At 45.9% G+C, this 15,399-nt stretch overlaps 1 protein-coding gene across 6 annotated transcripts in view; it reads left to right on the forward strand.

Annotated features, from left to right (window-relative positions):
* Positions 1-15,399, forward strand: part of STIM1 (stromal interaction molecule 1) — a 458,800-nt gene that overhangs the window by 336,819 nt on the left and 106,582 nt on the right. For all 6 annotated transcript variants that reach the window (XM_085623469.1, XM_085623472.1, XM_085623467.1 and 3 more), the window contains one exon: positions 7,950-8,127. In XM_085623469.1, coding sequence (XP_085479595.1) covers positions 7,950-8,127 — 178 coding nt within the window. The remainder of the gene's footprint in view (positions 1-7,949; positions 8,128-15,399) is intronic.

A 15,399-nucleotide genomic window follows, 5' to 3' on the forward strand; every position in this document is an offset into this window, starting at 1 on the left:
TTTGTGGCAGTAGACGGAGATAAGGCGGGCGTGGTGGGCCAGCGGTGTGCAAGGCGGCCATCTTACAGGATACACAGCAGTCCCAGTGAGTTGCGACGTATATGTGCCAAAGAACTATAGAATGAGACTACAACACAGTGCAAACACTCCTCTTCACACTGCTGTCATGCCCCTCCATCTCTAACTCCCTCCACCGTACTACAGTTAGACCCTACTATCAAGCACAGTGTGCAGGGAACAAATGCTCCCTTGATCTAGGTGCCAGTGGCCATGGAAGTTTCTCTGCAGGCATTTAGGGTTGAGACCATGCTCTCCTGTGAGACGTCATGCCACACGGGTGCAGATCTTACCCAACAACCGCGCTTTTCACCGTGGAGTGGATCCTCTGTACTTTGACTCTTGGAGGACAAATAGAACAGGAGTTGTTGTTCGAGATCTTCCATGGATCCCCAGCTTGGAGAAGAAACTCCCTAGAGTTGGGCAGTGCAGTGCTTCTCTGGGGAACATGACTCACACGTTTTAAGGGCTGTGTCTGATGTGCTTTGTGCTGTGAGGTCAGAATGTGCCAAACGACCCCCTCTGATGGGCCTGACCATGACAACATGATGCTTTTCTCGAAGGACGCTGCAATGTAAGTCATGGTTTTAGAACCCTCTTTCCTACAGATGTGCACGTGGAAGGCTGGCGCGCTCTGCTTTGTTGACAGACTCACCGCTCCTTCGGGTGTGTACTTGGGGCTTGTCAGACTGGAAAGTCATTCTAGGGTGGATGACGTGATTTTGTTTGGATTGCGAGTCGTGCATCTCCTCAAGGCGTTTGCACACAAGGCTGGGCAGGTTGGGGAATCCTTGAACGGTGTATGCGGTGTTTTAAGTGAAGAGACGTACAGCCCCTCTAGGTGTGTAGAGCGAAAGCTCTGGAGCTGTTGTAATTGTATTTTGTTTTGGTTTATAGACATTCATTCATCTCTTAGTCTTTTATACAAGGTTTGTCAGATGGGCAAGACATTCTAGGGTGTGTGACGTGGTTTTGTTCCGGATGTTGGGTGTATCTTTTCTTAAGGCGTGTCCTCTAGTCACTTCATCTTGTGTAGGCTTTGTGGGGCGTGCTGTGTTTTTGTTCAGGTTGACAGGGGTACAGCCGCCTCCCATGCTCAGTGAAAGCATGTTGAGATTTTTATTTTGGTACACAGACGTCCAGCTCTTGAGGGCAAGGGTTTTGAGCGACACCTCAAGTCTGTTTGGTCTCATGGCCGTGTTAAAGGGTTAAGTGAAAAGGAGCTGCCACACAGTTTTCATGTGGCACTCCGTTTTAAACCCTAGTTTAGTTTTGTACTCAAGATATGCTTGATTCATCAGCTAATAAGAGGGCATGTTATCTCTTTCGCATAGATTTGCGATGAAGTAATGCATTCATAGATGCAACAAACTTTCCCACAAGTATTCTGCACTAACTGCCAGATTCTCTGCTTCCCTCTAGCTGTGTTGATCCCTGAAGTTCGAACTGGGACGGGGGGTCTGAGTCAATGTTTGGTCATGGTGCCATGAGACTTGCTTTGCAGCACTCACACCCTGCTATGAATTTTTTTATACTGACAACTTCTGTGGCTCGACCTCCATTGTGTTTATTGGCGCGTGTGTTTATTCTGGTATTAATTGTTAATTGCCTCTGATTTTTTTTGTCTCATACACAGAACATGTTGTGGCATGCATCATGTGCTCTTGCTGGAACCAGGAATTTAATGCAGCTTGGCCTCAGTTGTATTTGATACTTTGTGTGCGTTAAAAAAAAATTGAAAAGTGAAATGTATATTGTGCAGGGACGCCATAAGTTGTGTTTTCAGATGATGAAAACACTTTTACTTTGTTTAGTCTGATCAAACTTTATACAGTATTACAAAACAGTACTTAACAACTGCAAGCTGTAACGCTTTTTTTTTGTTTTGCTGAAAAGCTACCAAAAAATATCAGTTAGCTATTCAAGGAAGCGTTTGTCAGATGTGGGTGCGTAGTAACAGTTCAAGCTCAGCCCTACCACCCCCTAACCACAACCGCAGGAAGTGCTCTCCAGTTCCTGGAATGTTTCGGTTCATGCTGTATAGAAGGGAGATGCCTTCAGCAGTACAGAATGTGCCATTGCGCTGTGTTGCCCATGTGCTACACTTCAGGTGGAACACCCTAGAACAGCGGTTCTTCACATGTGGTCCACGGTACCCTGGAGTCTTGTGACGCCTTCTCAGGAGGACTATAACGGTTTATAAAATTAAACAATATTAGCAGATTAGCAAAGTATATACACATAAAAACTAAATTGAAAAATTTTAACCACTGTAAATGTGAAGACATTTGAAACTGAATGCTAAAAATTAAGTTGGTGTACTTGGCTTGATTGGTGGGAGCAGTGCAAGCACAGTAAACGTAGTATGGACTATTGTTGTCTAAATTTAAGCACTATTATGTGCCAACTAAAAGTGAGAATGCATTCAGAGCAAAAAAGATAATGAAATGCTAGTCAAGCATAATGCTTTGAATTTTGGAAATACAAGCACATTTTGAAAAGATCCAAGCTTTTCATTAAAGTTTCACTTTCTATGTTTTTAGTTTGTGAATTAAAGGAAATATTTAATAATTTGTGTATTTGTTTGTATACTTGTTTTTGTATTTTTGGTGAGGTTCAAATTAATTAGGCTGGAGTCCTCAGCTAATAGTGATTCTATGAGGGTCCACAGAAGTTAGAAGGTTTTGTACCGCTGCCCTAGAGGTGGTAGTGTTTTTGGTTTCTAAGAATGTGCCCCATGTGCCGGACACTTGAAGCAGGGAAGTCAATATAGCGCCATGCTTCTTTGTGTTTTGCTTTCTTGCTGCAACACGGGTCTGCATTCGAGAACAAAACCCTAGTGACAACACATGGTCACCTTCCTGAATCACTTGTGCCTCGCCCATCATCATTGAGGTCTTTCTCCTCGTAAAAGTCCGCCTATGGAGACCCCTGTTCTCTGCTAGTCCTTTCCAATCACTGGTGTCACTTAACCTTAACTCCCAGACCCTCTGCCGCACGGCCTAGATTGTCGATCTCTCTGAACTGGGAGGTAACATGTTCTGCTGCTTTTTTTGTGCGACTTTGGCACAGGCCGATGCTCGTGACCAAAGTAGAAAAACAGCATTACACAACTCAATAGATCAGATATAGGAATAGGCTAGGGAGCAATGTCGGGCATGGTGGGCACCGTGTGTGTAAGATTGAGTCTGGCACCCGTTCAACAGTAATGCGGCTCATTGCTGCCATAACCATACCTCCTCTTGCACCTCTCCTACCATTGCATCTGTCCACCAAGCTCTGCCCTAAAACTGTCTTTAATATTCCTGCTGTTGGTCCATTTGAAAGTGGGGCACCTCATCTTCGCAAACTGTGAAATGGTGCTTGTGGGTAGAATGCCTTGAGATGTAGGTTTCTCCTGCTATCACTGGAGGCGGGGTAACAGCAATCAAGTTATCATGTACCTTACCACAAGTTGATCCACCCTACTCATACAACACCTCAGTCTCTTTCCTGTACCGCTCCCCCCACCCCTCGACTTTTGCAGCAATGACCAACCCAGGCAACAATGTTCATGCATGCCTCAAAGATCTGGCAAGGATGTGCCTGCTACATGATGAGGCCAAACAGGTTTACACACAACCCATCCAAGCATGTGTGTTTGCCAGGATTTGTCATTCCCAGAGAACCAGGGATGTTACTTCATTTGGCTGCTCACTCGAACTCTCAAATACCACATTCATGCACCTTGAAATCCCACAGAAGGGTCCTGCTATAAGACTGAACCTGTGAAACACATCTCCGAACCAACCACTCTGTTGACTGCTCTCTCCATCTAAGATGTCTATCTGTTTCTTCTGGGGTGGCACCTATCCTCACTCTGCAATCGCTAATCAAGTCTGTTCGAACAGCACCAATAGGCATCCTAGTCACAGACACTGTCTGACTCAGAAGGTCAAAGCTGTCTCTCACTCCGTTGCTTCCAGAGTTGGAAGACTGGGATCATAGCAACGTGGTGAGTTAAAGTGCTGTACACTTGGTGCATGTAATCGGCATGTGCGAAGCCTGTTGGAGTAATCAGTGAAACATCAGGTAAAACTTTGTGGATGGCCCGTAACCACCATTATAGACACAGGGGCTTCAGTCAGTGTTTTTAAATATCACAGTATATCTTACTAAAACCACAACCTATCCTTCATCCAACCAAAGTTTTCATCTTCACATATGGGAGCACTGCAACCTGACTGGTCTGTGAAGCATTCATTGCTCACAAAGATCACATACTTTGTACCAATGTGTTTGCCACCAAGTCTAAATGTGCTACCGTAATGTGTTGCTTCAGTGCAGAGTAGTTCACTCTCGTTCAACTCTTACTCCGTGTCAGCACCTTAGAGTTGACTAACATTTTCGATGCCTGTGCAGCACTTTTCAAGGTCATAGGATACCTGAAGGACAAAATAGTGTGACTGCACATTAATCACAATCTGCAGCCTGAAGCACTCCGTTATTCCACCTGCTTCTTGAAGTGAAAGCAAAACTGACTTGACACCGAAACACCAGGTTGAAGGACCCTCCAAGTGGCTCTTCCCAACACCGATGCACCAGATGAAGTCCACATCAAAGTGGCCATGCATCTTACAAACACCCCCATCAAGTGTGAATGCCTTCTAACATCTACAGTTGACTCAGAGGTCAGTTGAGCCTACAGGTTCTTGAAAATTGTAACCTGAAAGGTATCATCAGTCAGTCCTTTACCCTTGGTAGATGTACATCACTGCCTCTTGATTCCTCTTAGGCATTGAAGTTACAAGAGACTGAATGTTGACGTTTCCAGGGCTCACCAAGGTTTCTAGAACTGGTTCATCTCATCTCTGGGCTTAGGTGGGTCATCAAAGCCAGCAAAGAATGCCAAAAACCGTAGAGGGAATCCATCTACAAGCTGTACTCTGATTCCTCCAGGACTGTGCCCTCAATCTGAATGAGAAGTGTGAATTCCTCAGACCCCCGAATAGACCGCTTTGACTACAGTTTGTTGAGGGTAGGAGTGGCACCTGACAGCTGCGAGGTATCCATGATGCTCCGCCGTCTTTACGTGAAGTATGGAACTGCTGGTTATAGTTACTTTATGTGGCCAATTCATCCAGATTCTCAGTTCTTTCACCAAACTGCTGAAATATGTTGGCCTTAGATTCAACGGATCCCTAAATACAGCACTACCTATCTCGACACCCATGGCCTGTTTCCAGACCAGAAACTAAGAGCACCGACAGACGGTGGAATACATCCACTCGGCGGTAGAGAGGTTGCTACCAATGCCCTTACCTCATATCCTAAAAAGCGCCACAGCTGGCGAGTCCCTCTAACTCCCAATCTAGTCAGTCCTCCAAGGCTTGTAGAAAGCAGATATCCATATCCGATCACGCCACGCATGCCTGCCAGATTCTGACGTTCCTGTTCCATATCCAGAATGAAACAACAGTGACTCTAGATGGAATACACTTGAGGGGCAGTCGCTTTATCTTTCCATCTTCCCTCTCTGACTGAGTTCTCCATCTGTCTGACGTCCTTCATAATCCTGTGGTGAATACCAAAGCTAGGCAGATGATCCCTGGTTTACACCACTAGACGATATGGTAGAGGTCCTGATCAGAAATCATATCATGTGCTAAGGGGCAAACCACCTGATCCACCATCACTGAGCACATCCCTGTGTCCCTGAATCCGAGCCCGTGCTGGCTGCTGTGTGATGGGAGACATTGGTTCTCAATGACTTTTCAGTGTATCCTGACGTAGAGTGGTGTCCAGCACCTATCCAGAATGGATTGTTCTCAAGCTAGAGAAAGACCTCTCCACACATGACCTGACCAAAGAACTATGCACCGACAGTGGGCCCCCCTTGTTAAAGTCGATAATTAATAAAATAAAAGAAGCCAATAATTTGCAGACTATCTTGGATCACTCAAAATAAGATTTATGAAGGTCACTCCTCAGGGGCCACTAGCTAATAGAACTGGAATACTCATACATACTCTGTATAAAGTCTTCCCCACATCTCAAGTGGCAGGACATCACTTGGAGCATGTACTGTATTCATTCCAGAGAGAATACCGAAATACCTCTCAATTCACCAAAGGACGCCCTGTCCCTCGGCTCTGCATCAGCAGGACTGTTGCTGATACCAGTTCACCTGAGATGCAACTGCTCCTGATGATGGATCCATTCTAGTGAGCCGGCACCGTGACAGTAGCGACATCACAGCCAGCCTAAGCAGCGCAGCAAATTGACATTATTATAGGAGCTCAGGTACTTGTGGAATGCAGTCATCCTGGGAGCAAGTCCAGGCTCTCTTCAAGTGTCATCCATGGGCAGTATTGGGCATTAAATGAGCTCTGACACTCTCATGATGAAGTGAGGGCTTTGTCCCCCGGAACGTCTCATTCTTCAAGACATTCTGTGGGCTTTGATGTTCAACCTTCCAGACACAAGCACAGATTTTCTTGTGAAAAGCCCATCCCCCTAAGTCAGGTGAAGGCCTTTTCATTGCAGCCTCTGGCTTGACTCCTACTGTGAGACCCTATTCTTATGACTCTGGGAGCCCCTAAAACCAGCATGTCCACCATTAGCATTTCCACTGATCGTTCAAGCCAGAACAGAAGCCGGCCACCCTGTACCTTCTCCATAATACTCTGACTTTCTGTGCACGGAGATCAAACCAGCACCAAGTGTCTGTGTTGTCTTTTCATACTCGACACGTGCCCTCACTAGAGAACACATCAGAGCAGAGGGTTTCTCTGGTTTGTGGTGACGTCGATGAAAATAGTCCTCTACGTTCGAGTTCACTAAGGTTACTGCCGCCTGTTGTTCAGTCCTTAAATGGCTGAAAACAATTATTTGGTTAATTCCCCAAGCAGGTCACAGGACTGTAATTCAGGCTCTAGTTCTAACCAGATTGGATTATGGCAATGTGCTGTACCTGGGTGCTGACCAGACTTCAATCCACTGCTTGCTGATTTTAGAAAATGCTGCTGCTAGGCTGCAGGCTGCACTTTCGATTACCGAAATGTGCTTCAGTCTCCTGTCCGTTTCAGGAACTGCACTGGCTCAAGATCTCTAAACGTATTGAGTTTAAGGCACTGTATTATATGTTCAAGGCCAGATATGGCCTTGCTCCTCGATATAGTCAGCAACTGGTAGTTCCTTATTAGCCTATTCGATCTTTGAGATCCTCAAATCATGTTTTGTTTTCTGTGCCGAGGTTCTGTTTAACCTGCATGAAGGACCGCTCTTTTGTCTACCTTGGTTCAAAACTGTGGAATTCTCTGTGTGCCGATCTTAGAAACTGCAATCATTATTTGCCATTCGCAAAAAATTTGAAGACTTGGTTATTCCACTAAATCTCTATGATGCACCTGTAAACCCCTCGGAGTAGCTGTGCGCAATACAAATTTCCAAATAATAATACGTAGTCCTCTACCAGTCTATTATTGCCAGTGTTTAATTTGTTTTAAAAACAAAAGTGCCAGGGCCCTTGTCAGGAGGCCACTATAGCTTGCACCGCTCATTGCCCCTGCTGGCAATAACTACTTAACATGACACTTTTACAAGAGTGACAATTTGGACTATTCCAGTCCGCCCACAGCTATAAGAAAGGTTTGGGCGGCTGGTATTAGTCATTTTTAATGTATAAATAATTATTAAACAACTGTTGTTGTGCTCCTTTCAAAACTACACAGACAGCGCCACCATGTGGTAGACTTTCATAAGTACCGGTGCCGACAATTAAGTGCTGGTGCTGAGCATCGGAAACCACCAGCTCAAATTAAGCACTGATTTGCACAAGAAACATTGTTTTGTTTTCTGCTTGTGTTGTACTTTGTTGGTTAATGCTAAATATCTGCTTGTCTGTCTTGCAGTGACCCGCCACAACCACTTAAAGGATTTCATGCTGGTGGTGTCCATTGTCATCGGCGTGGGCGGCTGCTGGTTTGCGTACATCCAGAATCGATATTCCAAGGAGCACATGGGCAAGATGATGAAGGACCTAGAGGGACTCCAGCGAGCTGAGCAGAGCTTACATGACCTGCAGGAAAGGTAAACACAACATGTTCTGTTCTTGTCGCTTTCTTTCCTCAGCAGGCTGAAAACCACATTTCCAGATCCAAGTTACTTTCTGATGTCATTTCTCTTCTTTCTAACCTACTCTTGAATTTTTCAGGCACAAACAAAAAACATTAAATTGAGAAAATTATGTTTCTGATGGATACTTCCAACTGCAGATTCTTCTCCTTTAGAATACCCCCAGGCCTTAACTCTGTGAAGTTTTTCAGCAATTGCTCCAATGTGCCAGTAGGTGGTGCCATCCAACACCACATTGGCCTTGTCCCACCTCCTGAAGTGACGGTGTAGAGCCTGCATGCTAATGTCACTTTCTTTTTTCCATGCTCTTTGATGCAGATCAGGTGTTGTGATCCTGAATCAGAGTTCAAAATGTTTTCTCAACAGTGTTCTATGGTTTATGCACCCCCTAACTCCCTGAGAAACATGCTTCATGCCATATCATACCTGCAGGAAGATAATGTCTGATACCGACCCTCCTGACACCTGACATGCTCTGTAATGCATCCCAAGACCTTCGGGCCGTGAAGTCTCAGGCCCACTCCGTCTAAAAGTCCAGGTCCACACCACCATCCTGCGCTTAGTCCAACACAAAGCGGAAAGACTCAGTCCAAGCACACAATTAGTCTAGGCTGAAGTCCTCTCCTTGCTTGTCCTGCTCCAGGGAAACGTTGCAGAGCGGTCACACCAATGGCCTGACTTTGAATCAGTCGTCCAACTCCTATCCTGTCATCCAACTCCTATCCTGTCATCCAACTCCTATCCTGTCATCCAACTCCTATCCTGTCATCCAACTCCGATCCTGTCGTCCATCTCCTCCGATCCTGTCGTCCATCTCCTTGTCACAAGGGACACCCTCTAGGGTAAAGGAGGCACGACAGTCTGGGTTATGGGGTTATTGTTTCTTTATTGTTCCACGGTACAAGACACCAGGTAAAGGATGTGATCACGTCTTCCTTCTTGGCTCGCCTTCCCTTGGGACGCTTTCCACGGAGTTAGGTGCTCGTCCGACTCTCCAGGGAGATAGACCGAGGGAAACAAAAAGAACACGGAAACACACAAAGGTGAGATGAAGGAGCTTTGAATGGCTTTGAGGCAGGGTAAGGGGAGTGAAGGGTCACCGGGGCTGCCACCACGTAGAATTCTCACAACAAAAGAAAGAATAGAAGTCTCGCAGGTGAAGGTGCAGGGAACAGGGTGGAAGAACGTACTCTGTGTCCCCCACACGCACACCCCTCTGTGACCTCCCCAACTCAATCCTACCCCGTCCCTCCCCGTGAAAAAGCAAAACTCAGGACTCGGTCCCGTACCTTTCCCAGCCACGCTCCTCCGGCAACGTGGCGGAGCGAGTCGCGGTTACGTTGGCCTCCTGGCTGTTTCGGATCCTCGACCTCGTCTTCTCCGATCCCTCCGCTCGTTTTCTCGCCGTCTCCACCGCCTCGTTGCTCTTGCTCTTCCTCTCTCTCTCCGCTTCTGCTTCCTCCACCGGCTTTCGCGACTTGTTGGTCTTCTGGGGTCTCTTTACAGGCAAATACGTCCCGTGATTGGAGGGTTGTCGCTGACGTAGTTCTTACAGGCTCCTCCCCCAGGGAAGTCCAGTCCGGATTAAAGGGCCCGCTCTCGTCCTGCGGCCGAGGTGGAAACGAATAGTCATTATCGTCTCCAGCTCGATCTTCCTCCAGTGTGACCCCCTGACACTCCTCCGATCCTGTCGTCCATCTCCTCCGATCCTGTCGTCCATCTCCTCCGATCCTGTCGTCCATCTCCTCCGATCCTGTCGTCCAACTCCTCCGATCCTGTCTCCAAGCTGGGGTCTATGCACCCCAATTGTTTGGGATGTTTTCGACTCCACAGCAGGTAGAAGACTTCAGGGAGACAATGCTGCAGCTGTTCTGGATAATTTTGGGTCCAACTGCAGGGGTGTGGAATTTAATAAAATATGTACTTGTCCATGGGGCAGGTTGCTTTATAAATCTACTTGTCCTGTAACAAAATCCACTTGTCCCTTTGTGCCATGTAATTTGGCAACAAAATATGGCAGCAATCTCATTATATAAGAGCTCTGATATAGCCTCGCTGATTATGCCAGTGCTTCTTCCATAGTAGGGTTTGAATACTAGCAATTGCCTTATGTTGCCACGTTTCAGCAGATCTACAAACTGGGGCTGAAGGTAATGTTAAACAACAGTTCCAGGGTTGGAGTGCCCTTCTTAGTCTGTGCAAACCTACCAACTTGCATGTGTTTAATGGTTTTCACCAACTCTTCTCTAATTTTTTCCGATACTGAGAAAGGTTGGAAATGTACTCCTGACAATGGCAGACATAAAACTTCTTCCAGGGTTAAGAAAAAAGTGGTTGGTGGGAAAGTGAACTTGCACACACTCAGATTTTCGCATGAGCAAATCTACAACTGCATATTTGCTCATGCTAAAATGCAGTTCACAAATATTTTATAGGACTACTATTTCTTAGCCTACTTCTGTAAAGTCATGTGAATTCACGAAAGCTGTATATCTGCACTTAATGCAAGGATATGGATGCACTTTTGAGACTTTATTTATTAATAGGCCCCTAATCAGGTCTGGCATTAACCATGACCTTTTGTGTTTATTAAAATTCTATCTCTCTCTGTTTATCGGCTAGCTTCACTGTGAGTGGCAGCATTCTGTTCTTTCACAAGGAGCATATCGACACACAGTAATTTTGTTCAGTGCCAATGTGTGTTTTTTGAGACCAAATCAATATTTGCTTTTGTCAATGTTTGTTATAATGGTGAGGACCCGGCAGCTACCAAACCAATAAGGTTTTCCAAAAACCATCCTAAAACAATACACACATTGGCAAAACCAAATGGCTGACCAACAATTTCAGACCTTCTGGCTTTACCAATGCTTGTTTATTTTTGTTTTCCATAATCTTATTAAAACTAGTTACACTGATTTTCTGTTATGAATATGTTTGGGAAATACTAGAATACATCAACATATTTTACTAAATGATGGTGCAAAGAAATGGCACCTAAAACTTTACTGTAGTTTAGTGAAATGTTTTTGTGTTTTCTTGTGAACATTTTATTTTGAAAGCAAAGAATCATCAATCTTGCTTTCAAACTTCTGCAAATATTTGCATCTAATCAGAGAGCATTGTGGGAGCATGATACAAAGCCTCATGTTGCTAAACAATGAAAATGTGTGTACACATTTTTACTAGAACCACTGTCCGTAGTGCAGTCAGAGCTTACAGCATTTGCTTAGAGCGCTCATCCTAATAATAAAGTCTTTGCATTAATGAACAAAAAATACAAGTCTGAACAGCTTTAATACATGGACACAAATATTACCTCAACTGCAGGCAATGCCTTTCCCTGATCCATAATGTGGTACTGCAAACTGGCAGCCAAAGGGTTTGTGCTGCAGGGGGTTGGGCCTACTTGTCCCAAGGACAAAATACACATAAAAACTTGTTGCCCTTGACCCCAAACAATATGTCCTGGGCGTCAGGCTATAGGAATTCCACATCCCTGCACTGGAGGGACCTGGCTCAGAGTTGTCTGGCTCCTTTCTGGCACCATGCCCCCCACTCCTTTGCTGAAGGCCACGTATGTTCCTGCCAGTTCGATGCCAGCCTTGGCTGCAGAGGTGCCAGTTCTAGATCCAACTCCGACACCAGTCTCTGGTCAAGATCGGAGTTCGGTTTGATTTTGGTTGATGTCTTGTTATGCAATTGCTACGGTATAGCCCTTGGTAAGGGAGGATCCTTCGGCAGTGCCTTTGCCTCAACAGTCATATTTCTGGCACGTGGAGGCTATGTTTGTGTCTGATTCAGATGTGTTCTAAGTCCTTCAGTACATTCCACGTGACTAGGACAGTGAGGAAGAGCCCAACAGCATGGTCCTCCTCGCTATGCTGATGCTGTCTGTATTTTGCCACTCAGAATGTTCTAGTGGCCTTAATACTTCACCTAACATTGAACTGGATTTCCCATGAGGCCCCCTGCTGAGGAAAGCACCTCTTTTGCGGTGCTGGTCCTTAGAGGGGTAGAGGTATTAGAATTACATTTGCCCAACTGTAGAAACTAAAGTACATTTGTTTTTCTTTAAAATGCTGCTCCCAATGCTTTTCGAATTGACAGCCTTTGTTGCCCTTCATTGAAGTTCTGAAAGAAGCTTTGTTTGTGGCATGGTCAAAACTGTTTGGTGCCACCACGGAGCATGCCCCTTTGCTGGAAGCCATAGACCTCCCGCTGGGAGACAGCATCCCTTTCCGGAGAGCTGCGAGGTAAACCTGAATACCTTACCCCACCGTACCGAGAGTCTAAGTTCATTGACACGCTTGGCAAGTAGGTTTTCTCCTCTGCCAGCTTGGCGTTGAGGACTCTAAATGCTGTTTGCTTACTGGGTAAATACAGTTGTACCTTCTGGAATATGGCAAACAAGATTTTGCCAGCCCTCCCATTCGCTTAGACGGTCCATGGTAGTCAGTATGCATCCTAGTCCATTTTGCAGGTCGATTTGGACACCACAGACTACATCGGCTGTGCTATGGGTGCAAGTGTTATAAATCCCTGTCATGCCAGGATGTGCAGTACCGGCGTTTCTGGGTATGTGCGTATAGGTATGCTGTGTGACTGCTCCAGGCTGTTTGGAGACAACCCATATAAAGTATTGGAGCAGTTCAAAGATAGCCATACTACCACACGCTCCTTGGGCTGAATATCTCAGCCTGTCAGTTCCACCAAGAGTACCCAAAGTTTAGAGGTTTCTCCGGTGGTCTGACATACCGCCAGAGGCAGTCGTCTCAGCTGTCCAGCACTTAGGACATGAAGGTGGCAGAGGCTGCGTCCACCAGCAAGACCAGTTCTCCTTTTCCCCTGCCATGACCACACTAAGCCACTCTGATTATCCAGTATTGGGGTATCTATCAAAGATTTACATGCCTGAATCATTCCCCGTCGTCACAGTGGGAGTCCCGCGATACAAATAACATAGCAGTAAACAGTAAAAAAACCATAGACCTAATGAATGCAAACATGCATTGCTTACCCTATTAGTCTCCTTTTGTTAAAGAGACCAAACTTAAAAACACAATCAATCAGCTACCAGCACCCTGTAGAACCTTCCCAAGAGAGGCCGAGTCCCTCAGATTTTCACCGCACTTCATTGTGTAAGGGAGTCTCCCTGATCCTGGCTCAGCTTCTACAGCTTCAGATAAGTGTATATCTTATACTTTATCAGGATTATGTTGGATTCTAAAGGTTTATTCAGGCCTTGCCAGTCCTGTGGGAAGAAATATTTTCACGTTGATGATGCCCACAAAGACTGTATATACTGCCTTTATCCAAAGCATGAAGCAAGGCACTGTAAGATTTGCCACACTTTCCCATCTAAAACTCTGAAGGATAGCGAGGGGCGGCTTTTATTATGGCTTGAAAAGAAGAATGAAGCTACTTCAGATGCAGAGAGTGATACTTCCTCCATGTCTCATAAGAGGCAAAGGTCGCCAGTGGGTCAGCCGGAGGAGAAAAGGGCACAACCTAAAACCTCTCTCATGGTTAAAGAATCCCTTAATTAGGAGAAAAAATATAAAGTTTCCTCAAGGATTTCATCCCCTCAGCCAACAGGAATTTCTATAAAAGCTGGAAAGAAAACTATCTTAACCCTGCCTGTTACCTCTTCAACTGTCACAACGACGACGATGTCGTCTTCTAAGCCTTCAGCAACGATCACCTCGTCGACGGTGAGTCTCAAAGGATCTATTACTTCGACATTACCTTTCTCGTCAACGACACCTCCATCGTCGAAAGCTTCAAAATCAAAGGCTTCAACGTCAACTGCGCCGTCGACTAGCCATTCGGCGTCGAGAAAACCATCGCCGACGACGGGAACATTATCAGAGACGACACCATCATCGACGGCAGCGTCGACGACGACACCATATGGGGAAAGCCAGAGCTGGATCTCTGTGCAACCCAGGCAACAATACTGCCGTCGACTATGAACCTGTCGATGAGTATGCTGCAGGATTATAGAAAAAGGTTTCCTCCTCAAGGACAGGAAGTTATAGTGCCTCCACCACCACAGCCAGCAGTTTTACCACTACTGCCGCCTCTTGTTATGCCAAATCCTACTATCCCTATGCCTCCACAAGAGGACCCTGTTACCTCTGACGAAGAACCGGAAGAGGGTGAGATTCCGGGTCCTACGACACCCGCAGATGACTGGGATGATTACGTAATACCAACACCATCACCGCCACCTCCCCGCCCTTCGGATTCACCTCCTGAGGACATAAGAGGTTTCCACAATAGTATGGAGAGGGCTGCTAGTAGGTTCCACTTGACAACTGTTGTACATCAAGAAGACTGCTTTTTGTATGACTTTAAAGAGCAATCCAGGAAAAGTGTGAGGTCCATAACTATCATTGATCACATTTGGCAGGAGGGGGTGAAAGTAATGAAGACGCCAGCCTCTGTGGTCCCTGTGTTCCCGAGACTTGACAAAAATTATATTCTCTTGCCTGTATAACTCGTCATCCCAAGGCAGACTCAGTAATTTCTCAGGCGGCTCAAAGGCGTTACAAAAATCCGTCTACTCCTGTTACCTCTCCTCCGGATAAACATGGTAGGCGTCTGGATGGAATCGGGAAGAAATTTTCATCTATGGCAGTGATTTCTGTAAGAGCGGCAAACGCTCTGGCAATCTTGAGCAGATATGACAGACAGCTATGGTCTGATGTAGAGGAGATGAAATCCTTCCTCCCAGAAGAAAATAAAGAGGAGTTTGCCAAGATCATTACTGAAGGAGAAAGAACAGCATCTGAGCTGATTGACATTGCCATGGACATTGCCACTACCAGTTTTAGGCAATTAGCTGGAGCTTCCGTCCTGCGGCGTCAAGTGTGGCTGAACGCAACCAGTTTTCGCCCTGAAGTGCAGTCAAAAATACTTGATATGGCCTTTGATGGACATAGCCTTTTTGGTAGTCACATTGATAAGGCTTTGACAACAATCAAAAAAGATACGGATACTGCCAGGGCTTTGGGTACCCTCCAGTACCGCAAGGTTCCATTCCGAGGCGCCCGAGGTTTTTCAAGCTGCAGGGGCAATTACCAGCGTTGTCAGACCTACCAGTCTTACCAACCACAGTATCGACAGGGATACCAACAGCAATATAACAGTCAACCATCTACAGCTGGTTTCTCTTGTCAGGGTTCAAGACGGAAAACAGCGTCCCAAGGCCGTGACTCTGGC

The sequence above is a fragment of the Triturus cristatus genome, chromosome 8 (genome assembly GCF_964204655.1).
Source record: "Triturus cristatus chromosome 8, aTriCri1.1, whole genome shotgun sequence".
NCBI classification, from domain to species: Eukaryota; Metazoa; Chordata; class Amphibia; order Caudata; family Salamandridae; genus Triturus; species Triturus cristatus.